Raw genomic sequence first — 25,471 nt, 5'->3', positions numbered from 1 at the left:
ATCATCAACGTGTAGATCCATTGAATCTCACTGTAAATGCCGTTTTTATTGTATCAAAAATTCAAAAAACAGTGTGGTTGTCTGTACTAAAGTGTACTATGTGCATGTTATAGATCTTTATTTAGAAGCAGGAATTTCTATTAAACTTTAATTACATCCCCTGTGACTTTAAATTAAGGGTTGCTTTCCTTACATTTAATTAATTTTTCTTGCAGCTTGTATCATGTGGCTACTTATCAAGGAAAAGACAATTTCTGTATTGCAATACCAGTTTGGGAATATTCCTTTCTTTTGCATTCGGTCAGACATGTTTTAGGTTTTTCCACCCTCTAAACACTAAGGGCCATTTTACTTTAGCAGAGGATCTGGCCCACCTATATTAAGCAATGTCAACAAAGCATTTTGTATCATGACTGCCCCATTTGAGTAGATTTTTACTCTGAAAGAACTGTCCCCTCTTCACCACCCCTTCCCTCCCCTCCCCCATCCCTCCAAAGGCAAACCCTGGGGACTGCATCTGCTATTTGTCAGCCCCAGGCACACCTCCATGGCTTGCTTGCAGCCAGGCAGGGATGGAGTTAATTCCTCCCTCTGTCCCCTCTCTCCCCCAGAACCTCCAGGGGGGTTGTCTGCAGTCTCTGCGGCTTGGGAGGGGATTCATTCTACAGCGCGTCCGGGGGTGGGGGGGGCGGCGACAGAGGCAAGCTAGACCCCTGTGTGCAGATCCAAGAGCTGCACTTGTGAGCACAGAGCTAAGAGCTACACTTTTCCCAGAGCCTGATGAAGGGACTTTGATCCCAAAAGCCTGCAGAAAAGGACACTTTTCTTGCCATTTTCTGGTTGGTCTAATAAAAGGTATCGTTTTGGAACCAAGAGTTCTATTTTTTTGTATGTCTTTTTGTCTCAGACCAACACAGCTACCAAATACACCCCAGGCTCTAAGGAGACATTCTGCCCTCAAGATTAGTATGACTAATTCTTGTCTTCCTGGTTTACATTTTAAGTTAGACTAAGCTGTGTAAACTGTTTTACTGGTCTGTATCATAGCTTAGATGAAGATTTTTGGGTGTTCCTTGTTGTATGCTTTGCAAATTGCTGTGTTCAATACACGCTTGCTTCAGAGAAAGGACTGTTTCCTCACCCCCACTCCTCAGTCTGGCAGCAGCTGCCCCTGCCCCTCCAGGCTGATGGCTGGCATCCCATGTGTTGTGCTAGCCCCGGCTGGTGCCTGGTCATGTCCCCTCCCCTCCAGCAGGGAGGGGTGAGAGCCTTGCAGGGCGTTTCTCTTCCGTCCCCTTTGGCAGTGACTGGCAGGCATGCTCTAGTGCCCCCCGGGTTCTGGCTTGAGCTACTGCAGGCATGTGGCTGCATTACCTGGTTTAACAGAGAACGTCTGTCCACTTATTAATCAGTTTAAGCCCTGCAGCTTAGACTAACCTGCAAAGATTGAATCAATTCAGGCTCAGGCTTTTTGAATGTCTACCCCTAGCCTATGTGATATCATCCTCTACCTGTCAATGGCATTAAATCACTCTTTCATTTGACCCAGGAAGTATAGTTTCCTTGCTTATCAAAGAATTCACTAAGATAGGAAACTGGATGAGAGTGGAGACAGAGATGATAATGACCATCAGGAATCTAACTAAAAGATTTTATGGTGGGCACAACTTGTCCTGTTGGTGGAGACTATTGCCCACCAAAGATCATTTGCCTGACCTATCATGTTGACAGTTTCTCCCCTCTCTTTATAACCCTTCATTGGTTCAGTTCTGTTGCATACCATATAAAAGCCGGGGGAAACTTAGCTTGCATTAGCTGCTCTGTGGTGACAGTTTTGTGTATTTACACCTATTCTTTAGTAAGCCACACAGGGCAGGAAAATATAAAAAGATACTTTGAAACAGCTGATGCATGCCTTTAATATCCCCACCCTAATACACACTACCTTTCACTCATATATATATGTTCAGCTGCCCATAATCTGTGGCATACAAAGAAAAAGTTTCAGCAGGAGAGATTGCAAAAGCTCAAAATATCCTACAACCTGTTTCTTGAAGCACACCTTGATCATAAGAGATATGAATACATGTACCTTCTCAGGCAGAGACTGGATTTGAACCTGGGTGTCTCACATCAAGGATTAGTGGGCCAACTGATTATACCATTGGTTCAAATGAGATTGCTGCTTTTACCATCTCCTGCTATGATTTTTGAGAGACCCAAACCAATATGTATTCTCAGACAGCCTATCAAATATGTAGGCGCATGCATGGTGTATAAACTCCAGTGGGCCTTAGGCATGAGTTAAGTGCCTACATCCCCAAAACTGTCCAAACTTAGGTGGTTCTGGGCCTCATCAAAATAAGCCATTTAAGAATATAGGGAATTTTACTGGTAGAAATTTAAGTATACAGCGGCTGTTGTGTGGTGCTAAATGTGCAGTACTAAATATGTAGTGCTGAGGAGGATTTAAATCCTGGATTTAGGGCACCTAAGTCCTTTTGTAGGTTTAGATCCAAGTCTTTCTCTGGCACAGAATAACACTTCCCTACTTCACAGATGGGGGAGGGTGTTGCAAGGATGAAAACATTAAATCATTATGAAGTGCCCACATACTGTAATGATGGGACCCTACAAATGCCTCACAAAATAGAAATGTACATGCTTAAAAAGTAATTTCAGAATAAATGCTTATTCAATTGTTAGGGAAGCTTCAGTCACAGGTTGTCTCCACCTTGTTGTCCCCACCTTGTTGTTCATTTTTTAAAAAATGTAGCCTCATACATTAATACTGCAGATGACTTGATGCCCAGAAATAAGGGTAGGAGAGACAGGACTCTCCTTCTACTAAACAAACACACAGCTTCTGTTGTTTTTCATTTGGACTGTGCTTTGCTCTGAAAACAGCCTCATGGGATGTAGGCAGTCTGGAAGAAACTGAAAATAACTGCCATCAAGATTTATTTACATTTACAGCTTTGTAGTCAGTATTTTAATAAAGCTGTTTATCAAACACATAATACACTAAATGGATTGTTGAAGACAATTAAAGCAATTTGGTTTGCTAAAATACAGGGGGATGTGAATCCTCCAGAATTGCCATTTTCATATACAGGATATCACCCATAAAAATCAATAAGACTATTTTTTTTCAATTTCGTGTTATAATGGCAATGCAACCTTACTGAAGGCATTTCCCAAGGATTAATGAGTAGCTGTCTCAGGGGTATGCTTTCCTCATTGGATTTCCATTAAATAACACTTCTGATGTACAGTACTGTATGGTATTCCAGTATCACCGTGTTTGGAAACTTGGATATCTAGCCAGATCCAACTTTTATTTGTAGTACATAGGTATCATAGAATTATTAGAAAATTAGGAGTGGACAGGACCTCAGAAGGTCATTTAGTACAACCCCCCTGCTCAAAAAAGGAACATTTCCAACAGGGGCAACACATAGGGGGTGCATGGTGGTGCACCCCTGAGAGCACTGGTGCACCCCCTGTCTGGCCACACTCCCTGTTTATCCAGTGGGCAGGGGGGCAGGCAGGAGCACCAGTGCCCCCACTGCAAGTGCCAGCCAGGGAGCAGGGCCACTAGGAAAAGCTTCCGGCCACTTTTACCTGCTTCCAACTGCTTTTACGGTGACTGAGATCGGCTGCAGGACCCCCCTCCCCCCCAGTCATTGACTGGTGTCAGGAGGGGCACCTGCCCCACCCCCCCAACTCAGGAGGCACCAGACACCCATGATTCCTAATTAAATCATCCCAGCCAAAGCTTTGACTTACTGGGCCTTAAAAACATCCAAGGATGATGTTTCTAAAACCTCTCTGGGTAACTTGTTCCAGTGCTTTACTATCCTCCTAGTAAGAGTGGTTTTCCTAATATCTAACCTAAACTTCCCTTGTTGCAAATTGAAATCGTTGCTCCTTGTTCTGTCATCTGCCACCACTAAGAACAGTCTAGCTCCATCCTCTTTCGAACCACTCTTCAGATAGCTGAAGGCTGCTATTAAATCTCCTCTTAGTCTTCTCTTTTCCAGACTAAATAATCCCGGTTCCCTCAGCCTCTCCTCAGAAGTCATGTGCCTCAGCCCTCTAACCATTTTCTCACCCTTCACTGGACTTTCTCCAATTTTTCTGCATCCTTTCTGTAGGGGGAGGCTCAAAACTGGACACAATGCTCCACATACAGCCTCACCAGTGCAAATAGAAGGGAAGAATCACTTCTCTTGACTTGCTGGCAGTGCTTCTACTAATGCAGTCCTGTATGCTATTAACTTTCTTTGCAACACGGGCACACTGTTGGCTCATATTCAGCTTATTGTCTACTATAACTCATAGGTCCTTTTCTGCAGAGCTGCTGCTTAGCCAGTCAGTCCTCAGCCTGTACTGATTCATGGGATTGTTCCATCCTAAGTAAAGGACTTCACATTTGTCCTTATTGAACCTTGTGGCCAGATCCAGACGTGCAGACATGTTCAGTTTGTAGTGCCACAAACCACACATGTTGCATGTTAAACTGTGCCCTGCACTGCTAATTTGCAACACTGGGGCAAAAAAACTCTTTAAAAAAGTGGTGCAAAGCATGTTAAAATGCAGTGTGCTAGGATAATGCAGTGCACAGAGATGAGGGAACAGGAAGCCCAGGGCTGCCTGTTCCCTTGGCTCTGCATGCTGTGGACCCACAACACTGACCACCCTGTGCCTTAGTCAGCCGGGGAGTGGTATGTGCTCCATGGGTCTGTGGCCAACTGGGGTGCAGTGTGCCTCAAGACAAGGAGTCCACATGCCTCATGTTGAGGCATGTGGAGCCAAGGGAGCAGCCAGTCCAGGGCTGCATGTTCCCCCATCTCAAGGCACACTGCGCCCCAGTCAGCCAGGGAGTTCAGAATCTTACACCAAGTTCAGAATCTGACAAAAATATTTTTATGCATCATTGGTATTAGATTTAAGTAAAGATATTCTGTGGTCAAATTTGCTTAACAGAGGTGAGAGTCTAGTTTAGAGTCTAGGTGAGAGTCTAGGTGAGAGTACTGTGTAGTAGAGCAGTACAATAAAAAGAAGCTAAGCACATACAACATTTGTTTTTTTTAATTTTCTCTGTTGTTCTGAAATTGTATGAATTATTTTCCTGGAGGCAGATTTTTCAGCTAGTGTAAACTGTCATAATCCTTTCTGATTTCAGTTGAAATCTATCAAATGTCCAGGGTCATGACAATTTATACTAGCTAAGAACTGTGCTCTGGATTTTTATTTATCTTGTTAACATTTTACAAGGTGAAGCAGATGACAAGAAAGCTGAATGCTGAGGTAGCTAAAAAACAATAATTGAAATCAGAATGAAACTAGTTTTATTTAAGTGTTCTTTAAAATGCCTTTACCCAACAGTTATATTATCTTACACTTTTATGGATAACCCCATTAAGAAATAACCTTAATTAATATATGACCTTCATTAAAAATATACCGCTTATAACTGAGCATTATTTTTAGTTTGGACTTGATCCTCTTCACGCTATAGTGTCTCACAAAGCTCTAATGGACTTTCAAAGAGCAGAATCAAGCCTTTTACCAATATCACAACAGACACTTTTAAACCATAAGCAGGGATACAGTCCCCTAAAACACACATAACATCAGAAAATTACATGATGTGATTAATGATCACAAATATACATCATGAAGTCAAAAGAGAAAATAAGGATGAAATGATCACTGTTTCCTGTTTTTCTTTTAATAAAAAGTTAGATACTAAGCTGTATTTATTGTACCTCCATACATGTCAGTAAAATTCCACCAGAGGAAGGTTTTAATGTGTATGCAGATGAATAGTTCAATAACTTAATGTAATGAAGACTGGTTTGAACTGACTTGTCCTCAATGTCATTCAAACTTTTTATAAAATATATCCCTCATAGTACTGATTTGCTTGTACTTAATATCTGGAGGTACCAGCACAGCACAATTAAGGATTTTAAAGAAATAAGTGTAAATTATTTGCAAACTCTTTAGCTAAATTTAGCATTATCAGTATTGTTTAAATACTGCCTTTCTGGCCTTTACTATCTCCTCTCATGCAATTCAAACATTATAAATCCTTGCTGGTTCAATATTTGCCAGGTTGACTGGCTAGAGCTAGATACCAAAGTCTTTATAAGGGTCCAAGGTTGCTATGAGGATCCACCAATGTTCCTCAGTCTTATACATCTCAAGTGGTAAGATGGTATACTTTAGCTCTCAATTTTCAGAGCTACCAAGAAAAGGAGAAAATCCACTCCGAGTTGGAATTTAATGAAAATTTGGTACTTAACTCAGTTAAGTGCCTTAACTAATGTTGGAATTTGTAGTCTTGCCCATTGAGTTCTTGGTCCCCTGCTGAGCTTCAAAAAATATAGCTGTTAGCCACATGCTGTTCATGGTGGACACTATGACTGAAACTAACCAAAACTGAATTATTCTTTGACATCTTTTCTCCTTTAAGAAGAGAATATTAACACTTCTACCTGGATACAGCACAGCTGTCATAGACCTCCCTGTGTGTCATCTATATCTCTGAAGGCAGTATAAAAAACTCAGTATGTGTAATAGATCTTTGTAAGTGCATAGAAAAATAAGGTCATTAACTATAGTACCTATCATTAAGTGAGCTTCATTAAGAATTAGTTCAAACACAGCTAAATTATATATTTCATTATTTCTCTTGCAAAATGCTTTGTACAAAACTGGCAAGGATATAGCACACGATTTTAAAACATAACGTGGCTGACTATACTTGGGGTACTAAGTGTCTGTCCCTTTGTTGGACTTTTAACAAACTGCTGGTGTTTGCTGGAGTTTTAACCCAGCCAGTACTTGCAGGATCATATATAAGCGGGGAAAACCCTCAATGAAAATTGAGAAAAAACAATCCATCTTGGAATGTAAGAACAAGTCAACACAGCCACTCTTGTCACCTGTGCTTGTGTGATGCCTCTACAGCTTTTGACAGATTAGTCTTGATAATCTCTTCTTTCACTAACTTTATCTTATTGTTGTAAAATAAATGGCTAAATGTATTGTCATCTGTTACCAGGTGAATAAATTGCTAATATTCAGTAAAAGTGTTCACTCTTCAAACATCAAGAATATTTCAATACAATATTTGAACAGCTGAAACAGAAGTAGATTTACATGACAGTGGCAATTTGTGTTCAGTACTTGTACAATATGTGCATTTAAAAGAAGTTGGAGACAACCTAGTAGTTCAAATGAGAAACCACTGAATGTTGTGAAATGAAGAGAGTTGGAGTGATGTACTCTGTTTAAATATCTGTTTTCTCTGACAGGTTGATAATGTATGGCTTTGTGAAGGCCATGATACACATTGGCCAGTTAAAAGGAGGAGACTTTCACTTCACAGACTGTTTGTTTTTTGGCTCATTGATGTCTGCTACAGATCCAGGTAACTGTTTAAAACAAATGATATTTTTTGTTTTCATCTTTTAACCACAAGACTGTCAGGTGAAGACAAGAATGTAATGTTTGCACCTGCCATAAAGATTCTCACAGCCTCTGCTCTTCCTGTTTTCACTCCGATAGCTGTTAAATATCTGATGTTTGGGTAACCATACATATTAAGTCAGAAAGACATTTTTGCTGTCTGCAAAGATCCTTCTGTTATTTATTTTAGTAACTGGTTTAACTGTGCTAATTTAGTTCACAAACTTAGAAAAAGCAGGTGCTAGAAGAAGTGAAATGATGCTGACATTCAAAAAACTCTTAAGAATGTCTATCAGTGTCATCCTTCCTGCTTTAAATTAAACCAGAGTCCATCAGCATCCTGGCATGCTCTCTGGGCTGGGCTGGGATGAGCTCTCTGCTGCAGTGGAGGAGGGCTGACCCACCCCTGTGCTCCCCAGCCAGAGGAGGGACAGGCAGGGGCAGGGGCCTGGCCAGACACTGGCTTTGGAAGAGAGCAGGGAAGAAGTTTATTCCCCTCCGCCCTCCCTTGTCCCACCAACATGGACCTGCATTTCTTCACTAGCTGCTTCAGTGGTAGGGGTGTGGCCAGGCCCCGACAGTATCAAGGAATCAACTGGCCAGGGAGGGGGTTTAATTCCCTGCTCCCTGTACCACCAACATAAACTCAAGCCAGGGTCCACCTGGTGCTCCCTCCTTGCTGCTGCAGCAATGAGGGTGGAGGCATGTCCAGACGCCAGTCGACATGGCCCCCTGAGGCAGGGAGGGTAGGGAGTGGGGTTATTCTCCCCTCCGCCCCCTCAGAACCACAGTGGAGTCTGCCCACCCCAACTGCTGCTGCCAATTGCTCCCTGCATGGGGTGAAAAGTGGGATAAGCCCTGTCCTTCCCCCTCCGCCAGATGCCAGAGGGATGGGGGAAAAACCCACTTGCCTGCCCCCTCACCTAAGGGGCCCTGCCAGCCAGCCCCTGGCTGTGCCCTCACCTTGCTGCTGGTGCAGTGAGGGGGCAGAACTGTGATGCGGGCAGCACCCTCTGTAATGGTGTCTTGGGAGTGGAGTCTCTTCCTGGGGGGGGGCATGAGCGGGGGTTCAAAGATGTTGTGGACTGTGCGGGGAAAGAGGAAGCGCTGGGGCTCAGAGGGCACCATAACCCCCCACGAATCCCCAGTACCGCCACCACTCACCCTGTGCAGTCTATAGCAGACCTGACCACCCCACAGTGCAGCCTCATGCTGGGAAGCAGCTTGCGCTATGGAGCACCATGAGAAGGGCTGAAGCCCCCATCACAGTTGCTCCCCCATTGACGCTGCAGTGGCAGGGTAGGAGCATGGCTGAGGGCCACTCGCCCCACACAGGAAGTGATTGGCAGCTGTGGTGGGGGTTGGGGTGGGCAGACCCCACTGCAGTCCCCTGGGAGCAGATGGGGGGAATAACCACCCTTCCTGCAGACTGTACAGGGCAAGCAGAGGTGCTGGGGGTGGACTTGGGAGACTATGGCATCCTCAGAGCCCCAGTGTTGGGGCTCACCCCATGCAGTTTGCAACAGATCTGAATCCCTGCTCACAGTTCCCCTGCTGGGAAGAGGCTCCACTCCCTGGACACCATGACAGGGGGTGCTGCCCCTGTCATAGTTGCTGCCCCCTCACTGCTCCAGCAGCAGGGTGAAGGCACAGCCAGGGGCTGGCCAGCACGTCCCCTTAGGCCAGGGGGCAGGGAGAGAGGTTATCCTCCCTCCCTACAGTGTCTGGTAGAGGGGACAGGAAGGGGCTTATTCCGCCACTCACCCCATGCAGGGAACAACTGGTGGCGACAGCAGTCGAGACGGGCAGACCCTACTGCAGTCTCCCAGGGGCAGAGGAGAAATAACCCCCCTCCCTACCCCATCTGCCTCAGGAGGTCAAGGCAGTCAGCATCTGGCCATGTCCCTGCCACTGCAGCAGTGAGGGGGGAGCACCAGGCAGACTCCAGCTCAGGTCCATGCTGGTGGGACAGGTAGGGAGAAATTAAATCTGCTCCTTGGCCAGTTCACTCCAGGCTACTGCCAGGCCTGGCCATGCCTGCCTGTCCTCCACTCCCCACATACCTGCACAGCTTCCCTGCAGCCATGGGCACACTCTAGTGCCCCCTGGCTCCTGGCCTGAGTGGCTGCAGACATGTGCCTGCATTTCCTCAGTCCAGAGGGAATGTCTATTCACTTGCAAATTGGTTCAATCTAGGAAGGTTAGACTAACCTGTAAAGATTGAATCAATTCAGACTCTGGCTTTTTGAATGTCTGTCCTTAGCCACTAAGGTTTAAGGAAGAAAACTGAAAACTAAGTACTTCTGCGTCAGGGAAGCATGGCCAAATTTTGCCAAAGTGTAAGTAGACACAAGTGCAGATGAATTTGGTGCATGGTATTTGATGTAAGACATTTGTTATTGTTCTGGTAAATAATGATGACAATAGGTCATTGATATAGAGCAATCCAATTTAACCAGAGTTTAGACCACATTCTGCCCTTCATTTGCATTACAATAAAGAGCAGGTTCTACTCAGGATATATGTGCAGAAGCCTAAGTTTATCCACCCAGGGATCTGCCTATGTTTTGACTTGATGGCCTTGGGCACCTCCCCCACCTCCTACACACAACTGTATTCTCCTCCCACACCCTGCCCCCACACATACCCACACCCTCCAACAAACCCCACAGCGCCCCCCACATGCCCCGCACTCACCCACACACACCCACTCACACCCTCCCCCAAACATCCCCAAACACATACCCCACACATACACCCACACATACCCCACAAACTCCCATACACTCCATCACACACAACTCCCCCACATCCTACACATATCCCCCCACACACACAGCCACACCCTTCACCAACCTCCCACACACCCACATCCACCTGGACACACACCCTACACATACACCCACACCCTCTACAACCCCCCCCCCACAGCCACACATACACACACACAAAACCACCACCACCGCACGCCCGACATACAATATACAAGAGTACGACTTTATTTTGAGCTGTTGTGCAGTTACCTCAATATACTAAACAAATGCACATAAATCAGGATGAAAATATATTTTGAAATAAAATTAAAATAAGTTATAGTAGATGTTTGATTTTTAGTATATGGTCTGGTCTTTTTTGAGTTCCAAATTGGCAAACCCTCCTCCCACCCCTATCCCAAAAGGCGTTCTTCCAGGGGCAAGATGAGGGACTTTCATTGGCAAAGGTCAGAGGTTAGGGATAGGATTTCCAGTCCTAAGATGGCAACCAGGGGTGTGACTCCTGTCAGAGCGTGGGACTACCCTTGAGGCCCTCAACAACTCACCAAAAAACTCATTAAGAGGCCCTCCAGCTGAAATAATTGCCCACCGCTGTTGTATGGTCTCACTCTTCCACTAACTAAATTGCCTATTCTGCTGAACTTCTTTAGCCTTATAATGAGTCCTGTTAACATCGTTTCACTCCTACCTCACAGCCTGCTTTGAATTTCAAGTCTTTTCTCTAATATTTAGTTCAGTCTGTGCCTGCTTCTTTTCAAACCTGAAGAAGGCTACTTGATACCCAAAAGCTGATGTCCAACAGCAGTCCCAACTGTTGTTTGGGGGGGTCTTTAATTCATCTTTCCCAACACTGCAGGAGAGGTGGGGGAGGGGGGCAAGTGGTATGGAGAGGTAAAGCAGCTTGCCCCCTGTTTGTGCCATTGCTGATCCCTGACTGTCCACCAAAAGCCTCTGCTCTTCCCCTTCCCCCCAGGCTTTGCTCCACACTGGCAGGCTCCGTCCCCATTCTAGCTTAAGGCACAACTCCAGCCCAATCCTTATAGCAGCCATGTGAGCCGCGTGCCACTATTGTGGGACCAGGCTTGGACTGTGCTCGGTGCCCCAGGCTGCACCATGCAAGGAGCCTGCCCTTATATTGTATAAGCATTGTGTTGATTATGGTGTATATGTATCATCACAGGAAGGAGAGATGTGGCAGCACAATGATCTTAAGCATCTCTCTACAGTTCTAGATATAAGGTTTGAGCCTTGCTGTAGACCAGTGGCCATCCCCAGTCAACTTAGTTGTAAATGAAACTTGACCATTCAGGCTGAGGAGTCAAAGTTGGGCAGGCATAAAACTACCGTCCTTGTGTACTGCTGGCTACAGAAGCTAGCATGCTTTGACCACACTAGTCTAAAACCTAGTCTACCTAGGTTTGGGGAGACTTTGGTCTTCATAAGAAAAAATACCTGATTCTAAAGTGATCTTTAATTTAGTGGTAAAAAATGAAACAGGAAGCAACAGCTAAAAGCTAATAGAAATGACATACAGGAAACCCTCGGTATTCACGGGTTCAGCATTCACCGTTTCAAATATTCATGAATACTGAACCTGCATTTTAAATATACTTTAAATACTTATCAGAGCTCCTTGGGAGCTCCGTGCTTGCTGCCGCCAGGCTCCCATCATTGTCGCCGGGCTCCCACCATTGCTGCTGCATTCCCACTGTCACTGCTGTGCTCCTGCCGTCACCACCAGAGCCACGTCGTGCCCCCCCGCTTCCTCCCCCAGCTGCCAGAATTCACAGCTTTCACCATTCGTGGGGATCACGGGAACATATCCCCCAGGAATGTTGCCTGTACATTCTTAAGTAAGGATAATTAACCACTGAAAGAAACTACAGAGGGAAGTGGTAGATCAAATCATGATTTCTTGTCTTTCTAGAGGTTGTATCTCATTTGAATACAAACTATTGGGAATCAAGACAGAGAAAACTGGAAGAAAATTAAGGAACCTGATATACAGAAGGTGCATCTACAAGAGATGCTAACTACACAATAGCCTAATAACACTGCACAACAACATACCAGGCAAAACCCATGCCAGTATGCTAATGCGCAGTAGTATTAGGCTACTGCACAGTTAGTGTCTGTAAAAACCTCTGTGCCAGTGCTATTGTGCAGTAATACCAGTTACTGTGCCTTGATTTAGTACTTCGCTATCCAAGTACTAAACTTAATGCACAGTAACTACGGCACATTAATAAATGTGTAGACACATTCACAAGGTCATACTTTAAACTGCTATGAACAATAAACTGCTAACATCTGACAGACAAAGAACTGCTCCAAGGACTTATTCAGTTAATAATTCTGAACAAAGTCTACATATAAGAAAATCGCAGACTGCCTATGACAATTTACAAATAAAAAAAGATAAATTCACAACCTAAAATATTAATTTTGTATTATTTGTTTGGAGATTTGTACTTTGTAATAGTCACAAAGCTCTAGTGTCTTTATAAAAAAAGTTACATTTCTATATTTGCAAGAGGCCCGCCTTGTCAAAAGAACAGACTAAAACAAGGCATTTAAGGAGTGCAGGAAATGGACAGACAGTAAAAACATTTAAAATAATTTAGTGAATAAGACAACTGCATTGGTCTTGTATAATCAAATAATGCCTTGGTCCTTCAACCTTGGAAGGACAAGTAGGCAATACTGCCCAGTATGACCTTTATTGTTCTTTTCTTGGATACCTTTGCAGACCCAACCAGTTGATTTGTTACAAGGGAAGTAGAACATACAGCATTTTATGATGCAGGTGATGTTCTTTTAGTGTTACCAACCCAGGGAAGTTTACAGCTTCTCTGTGAGACTTATTAAAGAATCTCTACAATTCATAGGCAATAAAATAAATTGATATTGTTCTCCCAGGTTTTCTCTCAGATATGTCCTGCTCTTTAAATGGTACCTCAAATTCTTACCAAATGGAGGCTCACAAAACATGGCAAGAGACAGTTTCTGGTCACTAAACCAATCACTAAAAAGCTAGTTGATGAACTGGAGCAACCTCTTGTTCTGGGGTTGAATCCAAACAGCTCATGTACTGTCACTTTTTAAAACAGTTAGGAAGATTTATAGGATTGAACACATTATCAGAACCTTCCTATGGAAAGGGAAAAAACAAAGAGGTTTTTAAAAAGAGAGATAAACAAAATGTTTGTGAAACTAAAGGTTGCTCATGGCTTCCAAAATCAGCATTTTCACAATCAACTTGTTTTCTCCCCTCCAAGTTGTACCAGTTAACAAGCTGGCTAAACCAGGGGTGTCTAATTGCAGGCCAGATCCTTTCCACAGAGCTGTTGTCTGGTTCACACGAGTCCCAAAGTGGCTAGAAATTCAGGGGCAGGAGGCTGTCCCTGAATTTGCCAGTATGGAAATAAGTTGGAAATGCCTGTCAGCAGTGGGGGGTGAATGACCTACATTTAGCCCTGTCATATTGCCACCACTTATCCCACTGTTGCCATTACATCTGGAATCAGCCCACGAGGGCAGGTGAGTGTGACGCTCTTGGGTTAAGCCATGTACTGTAATAGGAAATGGTCAACTGGTAGGCTTTAGTGTCAGGTGAGATTACAAGTTTGAGTAAGCAGATGCTAATTCTAAGCAATGTTAGTCTCTGTTAAGATTAACAAGTGCTAGTGATCAGCATACATTCTGAGTTACAACCCTCTCTAATGTGTACTGCACAAATCTGCTGCTACAGGGCTGGTGAGCAGGGGCATAGCTAGGGGCTGCAAGGCCGCTCCATGCCTGCCCTGCTCACCAGCTCTCTAGGCACAATATAGGCTAGGGAGAAAGGGAGGAGGACCCCCCTTCTGCCACTTGAATCACCCCCTCTGACCCCCAATTGACCCCTCCACCCAAGAGCAGCAGTGGCAGCTGGGGCGTGGTATTCCCCCTGCCTGCCTGCTCCCAGGCTCCCTATAGCCCCCACTGCCCCCATGTGTCTGAGTCCAACCCCCACCATGTGCCACAGCTACCTGTCAGTTTCTTGCCCTTTCAAACCCCCTCCCATCTGCTCCTCCTTCAGCTCAAAGTAGGCTGGATCTGGCAATACAGGGTCAGTGTGGGCTGCAGGGATCCAAGGAGCAGGCAGGGAGGGAAAATCCCTTCCCCTCCCCTGCCAGCATCTCTGTTGCTCTTGGGCTGATCATGGGGGCAGGACACTGATCCAGGGGTGGAAGTGCTGATGGGACCAGAGGGGGCAATTGGGGTTGCAGGAGAGTGATATGGGGGTGGTGGGGGTGACTTCCAGGTGAGGGGCAATTTGGGGGGGCAGCAGCCTGGCAGCTCCCCACCCATCCAATCCCCCCCATCCTCTGACCTTCTCCTTCTTCCCCCTCCAGCACTGCCCCTTCTCATCCCTTCTCCTTGGCTTTTCTGCCCCCTTCACCCCTTTTCTTTCCTCGCCACTCAGCGCATTCTACAAATTGGTGATTTTATTTCAGGTAGACACCAGAAATTAACTTAGTTCAAACTAGGTAACACAGCTCTAAGATAAATCTCGCTCGAAGTGATGTAACTTTAAGATGCCTAGAGGGCACTTGGCACTTGTTAATGAACCTTAATGTGTGATCATTCCAATTTTATGTACTCTTAACATGATCTATTTGTAATATGTAGTCTCACCTCATACTCTTTCTACTCTCTTCCTGATCCTATGATTCTTGCATGTATTTCAACACAGTAGTACAAGGGTAATGGAGAGGGTTCTCATACCAGTCAGAATTATCACTATGTGCTTAAAGCATATTCCCAGGAGGAGAAAGGCCTGGGACTGAAGCTATTCAGGCTGAGTGCGGCCTATAACTCCTGTCTCCTACTTTCTGGGCAAGTGTTCTAACCACTCTGCTCTTTATAAAAACTGGACAGTATCTTCCTTTCATAGTCCATTTTGAAAAAAAAGTCCTCCTCTGTTATTTCAAAGAAAAGTTGTGGATGGTTATAGCTGAGAGATAATTCCAGGCTCTGAATCTTGAGTGGAGAGAGGGACCTCAAGCACAGAGTCTTGGAGATGCCTATGCTCAGTGTTTCCTATTAACTAGATCGGGATGCATTTTATTTGGCTTCTGGGGTGCTTAACTCTCCCCATCCACTGTATGGGACTAAAGTTGGGATTCTATGATGAGAAGGAGGAGCCTGAAAATTAAATCTTGTTGCCTAATCTGTAGATGCTCTATGTTCTGTTTTTGGAGCTGGCCCAAGGCCACCATTTTCCTGTTTGAAACAATGCAAAAACCGAAAGAGCAGCTTTGTTCCCTTTCCTGGGATAAACAGACAATGGCAGGGACCTTAACTCTCAGAGATTTACATCAGTCTTCATCAGTTATCCCTGCATCTCTAAAAGTCAGTTTTAATGAAGGAAGCACACAACAGCCAATGCAGCATATAGCATATAATTTCACTCCTATTTACATTAAAGTGCCTGAACACTCCAATAATTCTTTCAAAATTCAATCTTTCTTTCTCCTCCTATTGTTTCAACATTTTAAACAGCATTAGTTAGCTCCTCTAGTCCTATCTATACATTTCAGTCCCTCATCAAAAGATAAATTTAATTTAAATGGTTAATTGCTTTAATATATAACAGTAAAGCAACAGTTTTACATATGGCATGCCTAGTGAACATTTCCTTATGTTATAAGATGTTAGTGAGTGAAGGCCATTTAAAACTATACACAGGCCTTATTAGGTTCTTATACCTCTGTTTAAATGTTAAAACAGTATCCAGTGTTATGGAGTGGTGACATAGAAGTCAGTGGTGATATAACCCATGGTAACTAGCGGGATCTTCATAATACTTGACCAAAGATTTCTTTTATAAGATTTTTTCATTTCATTTTGTAGTACATGGGACTACAAATGTTTTTTGTAACAGTGTAACTTCACTTATGAAAAGAGACGAAGTTTAAGAAGGTGTTAAAGACTTTTCTGTTGGCATGATGGAAGCAGCTTCATAGGAGCTACTTATTTGTAACATAAATAGCAGAAATTTAGCTTCCAGGAAGGTAAACACAGATGTGTAACAAAGAGGTTTGTAAGTTGGCTAGGAAATGAGAAGAAAGTGGTGTAGCAATCAAAGACTTGGCTTTTGCAAAAATAGAAAAAGTTCTTCAGGAGGTTAGGTACCTGCATGTGGACACATGGACTTGCCTTTATGCTAAAGCAACAACTACATTCATGTTGGGACATATTTGGGAGAGGGATCAATGGGCTAGAAAATGTAGCTTTTCTCCCAAAAATAAGCATAACCCTGGGCATGACACTACCTCCACCCTCACCTGACTAGTGGGATCCTAGGATACCCGGTAGCTAGTGGCCTTGCCCAGCTCCCTGGGTTGCTGCTGCAGGGTTCCCTAGTGGAGAGCCTCCCCTTACAATCGGACAACCTTGCAAACCATTAAAAAACTATTTACAGGATTTAATTATTTACTAGGTAACATATAACCAATGCAATAGAACAAATGTTACACTGCATGACCTGGTGATGGTGGCTTACAGGTTAATGCTTCTTGGCTACACTTTACACTAGGGGAAGGTATGAAAATTACCTATGATAAGTAAGGAACCAATACATAAATACTTTCATACTCCAACTAATAAAACATCAAGAACTTATTTACACAGTCTATAACCCGTACAGTATGTACTGAGGACCCTGTGTGCACTGCCCCTGGCAGGGTGTCTCATGAGTAGGACTGTCTGTGCCCCTGCACAGGATCTGTGGGCAGTCCCTGGTGCTGACATCCCTCACATGAGCTCCAGGGGTCTCCGTGCAGCAGGCCCTGACTGCCACCCTACAGTCCCTGCAAGAAAGCTTATTCCTGCCCAGACCCTTTCCCTGGCTCAGCAGGGAGCAGTGTCTGGGCTGCAGGTTGTAACAGTTTCCCCTGCCCAGCACAGCTACACAGCACCCAGGAAATGCAGCCCCTCCCCAGTGCTGTCTCACTCACAGGGCAAAAACCAGGGCAGTCTCCAGCCTCTCCCCTGGTCCTGTGACCTCCTCCCCTGCTGTGCTCACCCAGCCACACAGGGGCTTGCAGAAGGGTCTTCCCAGGCTTGGAGTCTCCTCACAGAGTTGGGGGAGAAAGGACACCCTGTAGCACTCTTCCCTGGGCCTCTCCCTGCTACTTCCGTAGGGCTCTGCCAGGGGCTGTCAGAGAGACGGGCATGGGGAGATACTTTCCCTGGTCTCCAGCCTCTCTCTCCCCCACCCTCTCTCTCCTCTGTTCTCCTCTCAGGAGAACTGCTCCCCTCTTTCAACCAAGCCTCTCAGCCAGTCCCAGGCCAGCACCCTTTCTTAGCTTTTGCTAACATCTCTCATGCAAACCCTGCTGGGGTTATATCACCCTTCCCACTTCCAAGAGGGCTACCTCCAAAGCAGCTTCACACACCCTCTGGGCAAACAGTGTCTGTTTTGGCACAAACTCTGTCTTCACACTCTGTGCCTCTGCAGGGCAGCCCTTTCTATTCCTTCAGGGGGGTCCATTTTTAATGCTGCTACATAAGCCATACAAAATTGGGGTGAGGGTCTTAAGCAAGGGAACTAATTTCTGTGCCAGAATGGCAGTGGGGGGGAAGAAAGTTATGCTCCACACCAGTTCACACAGGTTCGTTAGTTAGTTGGTAGGGTCAGAAGGGACCTGAGCAGATCATCAAGTCTGACCCCCCTTCCATGTCAGGAAAGAGTACTGGGGTCAAATGACCCCAGCAAGGTGTTCATCTAGCCTCCTCTTAAAGACCCCCAGGGTAGGAGCCAGAACCACCTCTCTTGGAAGCTGGTTCCAGATCCTAGCCACCCTGACAGTGAAGTAGTGCCTCCTGATATCTAGTCTGACTCTACCCTCTGCCAGCTTGTGACCGTTATTTTTTGTCACTCCTCATAGCGCTCAGGGTAACAGGGACCCCCTCCAATGCCTGCTGATCCCCTCTGACCAGTTTGTAATGCTCTGCCTCATGAAGTTACTCTTTCCCCTGCCCTATGACTAACAGCTACAGATTTAACCCTCTCCAGCCAGTGCTGAATTGGCAGTACCATTTGGCTGAGCAGCAAGGGGAGAGGAAGTAATGCTATTGAAAGGACCCTAGCTGCCTCTATGCCATGGCACATTCAGCTCTGAGTGAATCTGTGCTGAAGCAGGTAAGACTCTGGAAAAAAATCTTTTTTTCTCTTTGTCGCCTTCATTCTGCCTTCTCAAACCAAGGTTCGTGCCTTATTCGGGGACAGGGTGTTATGAGAATAAATGAGAACTCATGGAATGCAGCTGGAAGTTGTGCAGTGAACATCTAGTAAAACAATTCTCCAGCTAAGAAGGAAGACCTAAAATACCAAGAATTCCTTAAAGTAAAACCCTACAAGATTCTTCATCTCTTCAAATATTTCTTAATTTCCCTTCAGTTTATATTTACAATGACAACAGTAGTTTAGGAATGCCTGGGAAATCTACTTTTTCTCCCCAGTAAAACCTTTTTTAGTAAACACATTTTTTTTTTCAATCAGCAGTGAATCTTTCCTTCTCCAAGAGCCATCTTCTAATAATTCTTTGCAAATTTCAAGAGGAAAAAAAGGTTGTGTTACAGGAAGCTTTTGCATAATTTTTATTTTATTTTATTTGTATTTTATTTTAGAAGCTCTACATCTTAGAGCAATACACATATCTCCTTTCTTTGCTTACACAAATATAGTTTAAATTATCAAAGTGAGGCGCATACTTTTTATGATTTTGATCAATTAGAATCATTTATCAAAAGTAAAGCAAATCAAATCTAATTGGAGATATCATCTGTTCTCATTACAGAGGAACAAAATCAATCAACTGAGAACTCTTGTGATCAACTGGATAATTAGTGTTGTTACAGGTGCAACTTTAAGTGTTTCAAGTTTTGTGGCTATCTTGATAAGATAATTATACTTCAGTAATGCTTAAGTGTTAACAAGAGCAATGTAATTCTTTTTGGCCTGCTTTTCCTGGCTAAGTCTGCATTATCATCAGTGTTACTTTTGTTAATTTATTAAGTTTTCATTTATTTCTTCTTTCTCTTCAGAGAGTTGGCACCAGGAACTTTATTATGTGTCTGAACAGAAGTAAAATGGGGGATTTCCTTTTCATTTTTGGGACTCATGTTCTTATAAACGTTCCTTTGAACAAGAATTTCAAAATTATGATTTTGTAGTTCAGTATAAAAAGCCATCTGGGTAACTGCTAACATTTTTTTCTGAAGAAATTACTCTACGCCATTTTCAGATTAGTTAATATTCAAGCCTAGATCTTTTGATGCAACTCTGCCAATGGCCTTATACATCTGATTTCAGGATTAAGGGTATGTAGGAACTCCCTGGCTGAGCTGCTTGAAAACTGAATGAATGCTCTGAATACATTTTTTGGAAACCTTACCTGTTTTTATCATTTAAAAATTCCTGTCCTTTCAGGATCTTGACCCATTACCTACCCTCTCTCAAGTAATCGTAAGGTAGGGGCCATTCATTATAGGTCCAAAGTAAATCCAGTCTCCATACAGGCCAGCATGTGTAATGATAGCTCAGGATGGGTTGTCTGTAAAGACTGAATATTGTACTTCTGCATTTAAAATCCTGAGACACTACAGCTCAACAAAGACAGTATTATATTCACACATTTCTTAATCAGTCACTAGAAAAAGACAAACTCACCCAAAGCTAATGTGTGAGATCCCCCTACTCTATGATCATTTCCCAGAAACAGTTGAGTACAATGGAATTAGATACAGTGTAAATCTGGCCCACATTCTGTATGGGGACACACCTGGAAAGAACTGATTCTGTTATGTCATTTTAAGAACATTCATCTGTTTTAGGTGAAGAAACCAAATACAGTTGTCCCATATGATTTAAGCTCCACTGCATTTTTAAATAATATCATAGGCTTAGAGATTTATTTTTAGTAAAGAATAGCTGGCTAAGGCTGCTTCACCTCACTTTTATAATGGTGAAGTAGAAAATTGTGTAAAGGTAAATATCCAACACTTCTGATTATCTCACATTTATAAAAAAAATATATCAGTGTCAGATCAATCACTTCTGTTTTATTCCATTTCATACAGCAAGCCTTATCTCCTTTAATAGTAATTATACCCTTTTAGAGAAGACCCACTTCATAGAATGAATGTTCATTTTTTTCGTCCATTGGTAGCTGGATGATTTGACTGTTTTCCAATTCATCCCAATAAAAAGGGACATCCTTCTGGAGTGAGGCAAGGATCTAATTCTTGCTCTAAAGTAGCCCTTATATTAGGGATAAATTGAATCATGAAGAAGGCATGGGGGTTGGTAAATGTGAAAACAGAAAGAATTGCCATGTTGAACTAACTTAAAATATTTTTTGTTTTGGCCAAATGATCATCCTTAATTTTTATCAAATAAAACAGCTGAGCTTTGTACAATAAAAAAGAGCTTAAGCACTTTATTGGATTCTGAAAAGAAAATTCTTCTTGTGCACAAAACTTCCTTGGTTGTGGTACAAGTTATAGCAGAGTAGTTTATGTGATAGAAGAATCTCAAAAGATCATAAATCTGTTCATATCAGGTAATTTTGGTTAATTGAAACTGATCTTCCCCTTCTTTGTTCAGAACAAGACCAGAAATCTTGAAACCCTTATGCTATTTCTGGAAGTGTTATCTTTCTTTCTAGTGAGCTTTGGCTACAAATGAAAATACAGCAGTTTGCTCTTGTTATTTCTTCACTTCTGCTTCTAGTCTTAAGCAATGCCATGAAGTAAAAAGGTTTGGTGTAAAAATAAGTTTCACAAACCCTGAGTCTATTTTAGTTTCAGTTACATTATTGAATAAGAACTGACTGGTTCATTCTTAATGACATTTCAGTTATAATGTAGATCAATATTACAGCAAAAATATGAACCCCAAATTAGTCCCTTACTTCTATAGGTTTAACTTCCACTGGCTTCAAAAACCAGTTTATTGTACTGTAGTTTTATACCAGCAAGAAAAATTACCCATAGCAGTCCAATGTTTTAATAGAGTTGTAACTGGATAGGGATGCCAAAAAACCCTGGCATATGGACAATATGATCTGACCTTTGCCATAGCCACAGTACAATAAAGAATAGGCAGAAAGTGCAGCTTCAGGGTTTTTTTTTTAATTTTGTTATTAACGCATTGTTGTGTAATGACCTTCCAATCCAAAGACATTTTACCTAGCTATAGCACTTTTTTTGACATTTAAAGCATAGGAAGAACATTTACTTCCACAAAGGTTTGCTGAAGCATAGCTGTTTCAGAGCTACATGAACTCCCTTACTTTTGGTCATATTGATAATCGCAAGGCCCTTTTCTATTTGGAGTTACTATGGTTACAGCTGCACGGAAGATGTGAGTTACAGTGCTATTTTTATTGATAAAAATAGATATTAACTAGAGCAGCAGGAGCAATTCCTGTTCCTAATAAAAGTATAACATTGTGTATTTTCAAAGACTAATTCATAAAAAACAACAGGTAATATATTTTATAAACCTTAGGTGAAAAAAAACCTGAAAAGTTTTTAATTAAAATATTTTATTGACACTTTCTCCTGTTTCATCACTGAGCCATGAGTAGGCGGACTTATTAGCTGGGCCAGGAATCTATGATTAAAACTGGAACTGATTTTAGACAGAGCTTTTGGGCATGGATGACTTGACTGGGATGTGTCTCATTTTATTTTTTTTCCAATGTGAACCTCCTATTAGAAGGCAGGCCTATTGGATAGGACAGATGATCAACATTGCTATAATCAGAAGATTAATAAGAGACAATGGGCAGTCCTTTTTATCATAATTTCCTATATGATTATATAATTTTTAGAAATAGTTTATTTTGATCACATACTCATGTGATAAATTACTTATACTGATCTCATTTATTTTCTGGCTCTCCTGATGCCATTCAGCAACAGCAACAATGGAAATTATTGGATACAGTTAGTATAAATGTTATTGAATTTTCCTGGTATTTTGGTAATACATATTTTACACAACGTAATAGCAAGCCAAGCCCCTACCACACATTAGAAGATAACATTTCCAAACCTACTTCATAGATGCCTGTGCTGACTTGTGTAGGATGACGATCACGCTAAATTCAGCATCTGCTAACAGATGTCACCTGAGGCCATAAAATCCAGATACTGAAAATTCTGAGATACTTTATCTGCTTAGGTTTCTTATCACTGCATTTTTTTCATGAAAATTATCAACCCTTTTCTGAGTCAAGACCATTGATTGATATGTGGACTGCACTTACAGCAAAGTTTTCTACTTCATCAGAAATGGATGTGTTTGCTGTTCTCTAATTCTTTCGCAGCTATCCCTCCTTGCATACCTATATTAAAATCTGAGAGCAAAATTTCAGTCCTGAGAGAGTGTGATTCCTTGGATGCAAGTTTATTTTTGTTTACTATGTTAGGCATTGTACTATTGGTACCTAACTCACTGCATCTCACTTTGAGACACCTTAATTATGTACAATATCATACATACTAGGGCTGTGCGAAACAGCACCATTCTGTTTCAACTTGTGTTTTGATGGAACAGCGTTTTGTTTCAAATTTCATTTTAATTTGAAACCGCTGTTCCATTTCATTTAATCAAAACAGTGTCACTGTTTCAACATTTCAGAATATTTAGATAAGTTAGATATATTCAAGTTGGCAGGAGCTGATGATTTTCACCCTAGAGTACTTAAAGAACTAGCTGAAGTAATCTCTGAACAATTAGCAATCATCCTCAGGAACTTGTGGAGACCAAGGGAGATCCCAAAGGACTAGAGAAGGGCAAATAGTGACTATCTTTAAAAAGGGGACCTAGTGAATTACAGACCAGTCAGCCTAACTTTGATACCCAGAAAGATACTAGAACAAATTATTACATAATCAATTTGTAAGTATCTAGGATAACAGAGTGATAAGAAACAGCAAACAAGGTTTTTGTCAAGAACAAATGATCCCAAACAAATATAATTTCCTCCTTTACAGAGTAATTGACCTAATGCATAGGAGGGAAGAGGTAAATGTGATGTATATTAACTCTAAGATATTTGAAAATTGCACACGTAAAATGGATATATATGGTATAGATCAGGGCTGTTTAACTTCTGGCTCAGTGGGGGACACATGCCTTGCAGGCTACAGACCTGAGGTTCATAAGCTGTGCAGGCTTCTTGCTCCCTCCTCAGTGCCATGCAAACCATGCTCCGCCTCCACCCACCCACCCTCAGCCAGGCACACCACATTGTCAGCCTGGCTCCTTCAGTATAATACCACCAATAGAGCTATGACAGCAAACCCTTTGAAGTTCAGACAAGCCCTAAATTATCCTGTGTGGAATACAGTTTCGTGAAGAGTGCTTTGAGCATGTATTAATCTCACTCATGGTATGAGCAGCACCTCTGCAGAGATGAACATCAGAATTAAATCTCCAAACTAATTTTAGATTCCAAATGCTTCTGCTTTTGCTTTGGAAAATTCTTTCAGCAACAGCTTCAATTCTCCCAGTATTCTGAACGTAAGTTGTAAGGACCTTAAATGAGAGAAAAAAATCATCCAGACATGCTAGTGTCTGAATCATCAATGGTGGCTTCAGTGTAAAAGGAGTCAGTTCCCATTTCTGAAATGTCAGACGTTAACCTGACATGCTGGAGGCATTTCTAAACTTCAGGATTCCTCTGCTACTAAGATTTAGGCAATTGCACAATTATATACCAGAATGAGTATCAGTGAAGCAAATTCTATGAGATGCAATGTAATTTTCAGATACAAATCACTAAGAACTTGTATTTTTTTTAAATCTGTTTGCATTTACAAATGTAAATAGTAATACAAACAATATTCTGGAATAAAGTGTCCACACCTGAAGACAGGAGGGTGATCCAGGCTGACCTTGACAGGCTCAGGAAATGGGCGGACAAAAAACCTATGGTGTTTAACACTGAAAAATGCAAGGTTCTCCACTGTGGGAAGAAAAACCTGCAGCATCCTTATAGGCTCAGCAGCACAACGCTGACTAGCACTGTGGATGAAAGGGACTTGGGGGTCATGACTGACCACAAGATGAACATGAGCCTGCAATGTGATACTGCTACTAGTAAAGCAAGCAAAACGCTTGCTTGCATCCATAGATGCTTCTCAAGTAAACCCCAGGAAGTCATCCTCCCATTGTACTTGGCCTTGGTGAGGCCACAGCTGGAGTACTGCATCCAGTTTTGGGCTCCGCAATTCAAAAAGGATGTGGAGAAGCTTGAGAGGGTGCAGAGAACAGCCACGCGCATGATCAGAGGTCAGGAAAGCAGACCATATGAAGAGAGGCCAAGAACCATGGGGCTCTTCAGCCTGGAAAAGCACAGGCTCAGGGGGGATCTGGTGGCCACATATAAGTTCATCGGGGTGCTTACCAGGATCTGAGGGAACATCTGTTCACCAGAGCACCCCAAGGGATGACAATGTCGAACAGTCACAAACTCCTCCATGACTGTTTCAGGCTGGACATAAGGAAGAACTTCTCTACTGTCTGAGCCCCCAAGGTTTGAACTAGACTGCTGCCGGAGGTGGTTCAAGCACCTACTCTGAGTGCCTTCAAAAGACATCTGGAAGTCTATCTTGCTGGGATCCTGTGACCCCAGCTGACTTCCTGCCCCTGGGGCAGGGGGCTGGACTTGATGATCTTCCGAGGTCCCTTCAGCCCTAATGTCTATGAAATCTACAAAGCTTGTACACAATGTTCTCCATGTTTATAAAAGAGAAAGCAATTTACAAAGATGAGTCAGCATTACTAGTCCCACTTTACAGATAAGTAAACTAAGGCACAAAATGAATAGGGGTTATAGTTTGAGGTTGTTACCAAGCCTTAATTTTGAACCATCTTGAATCCTGTTTTTTTCACCAAGAATCTCAAAATATAAATGCAATATACAACCTTGTAGAAAATATATATATAAATTAGTGATGCATTCAAAGCATCTTAAGGCGCTTCATAAATATCACAGAATTAAGCTCCACAACCCAATTAGAACATGTTTTATGATCTTATTCATAGAAAAGTAAATTTATGGCCCAATCATCCTAAGTCTGTAGCAAAACCTAGAACTCCTTACTTAAGTCACAAAATTATTGTCTCTATAGTAGATTTAAATAAAGATATG

General features: G+C 42.7%; 1 protein-coding gene across 1 annotated transcript in view; it reads left to right on the top strand.

The window, feature by feature from the left end:
* The window catches only part of SLC9A9 (solute carrier family 9 member A9), a 410,063-nt gene that overhangs the window by 80,804 nt on the left and 303,788 nt on the right, over positions 1 to 25,471 (top strand). Inside the window, exon 5 of the mRNA XM_090053238.1 lies at positions 7,329 to 7,444. Within this exon, the coding sequence (XP_089909364.1) occupies positions 7,329 to 7,444 (116 nt within the window). The remainder of the gene's footprint in view (positions 1 to 7,328; positions 7,445 to 25,471) is intronic.

The sequence above is a fragment of the Crocodylus siamensis genome, chromosome 6, assembly GCF_052110815.1.
Source record: "Crocodylus siamensis isolate JL-2025a chromosome 6, ASM5211081v1, whole genome shotgun sequence".
Lineage (NCBI taxonomy): Eukaryota > Metazoa > Chordata > Crocodylia > Crocodylidae > Crocodylus > Crocodylus siamensis.
Note: the sequence above shows the minus strand (reverse complement) of the source record. Positions and strands in the feature narration are given on the sequence as shown.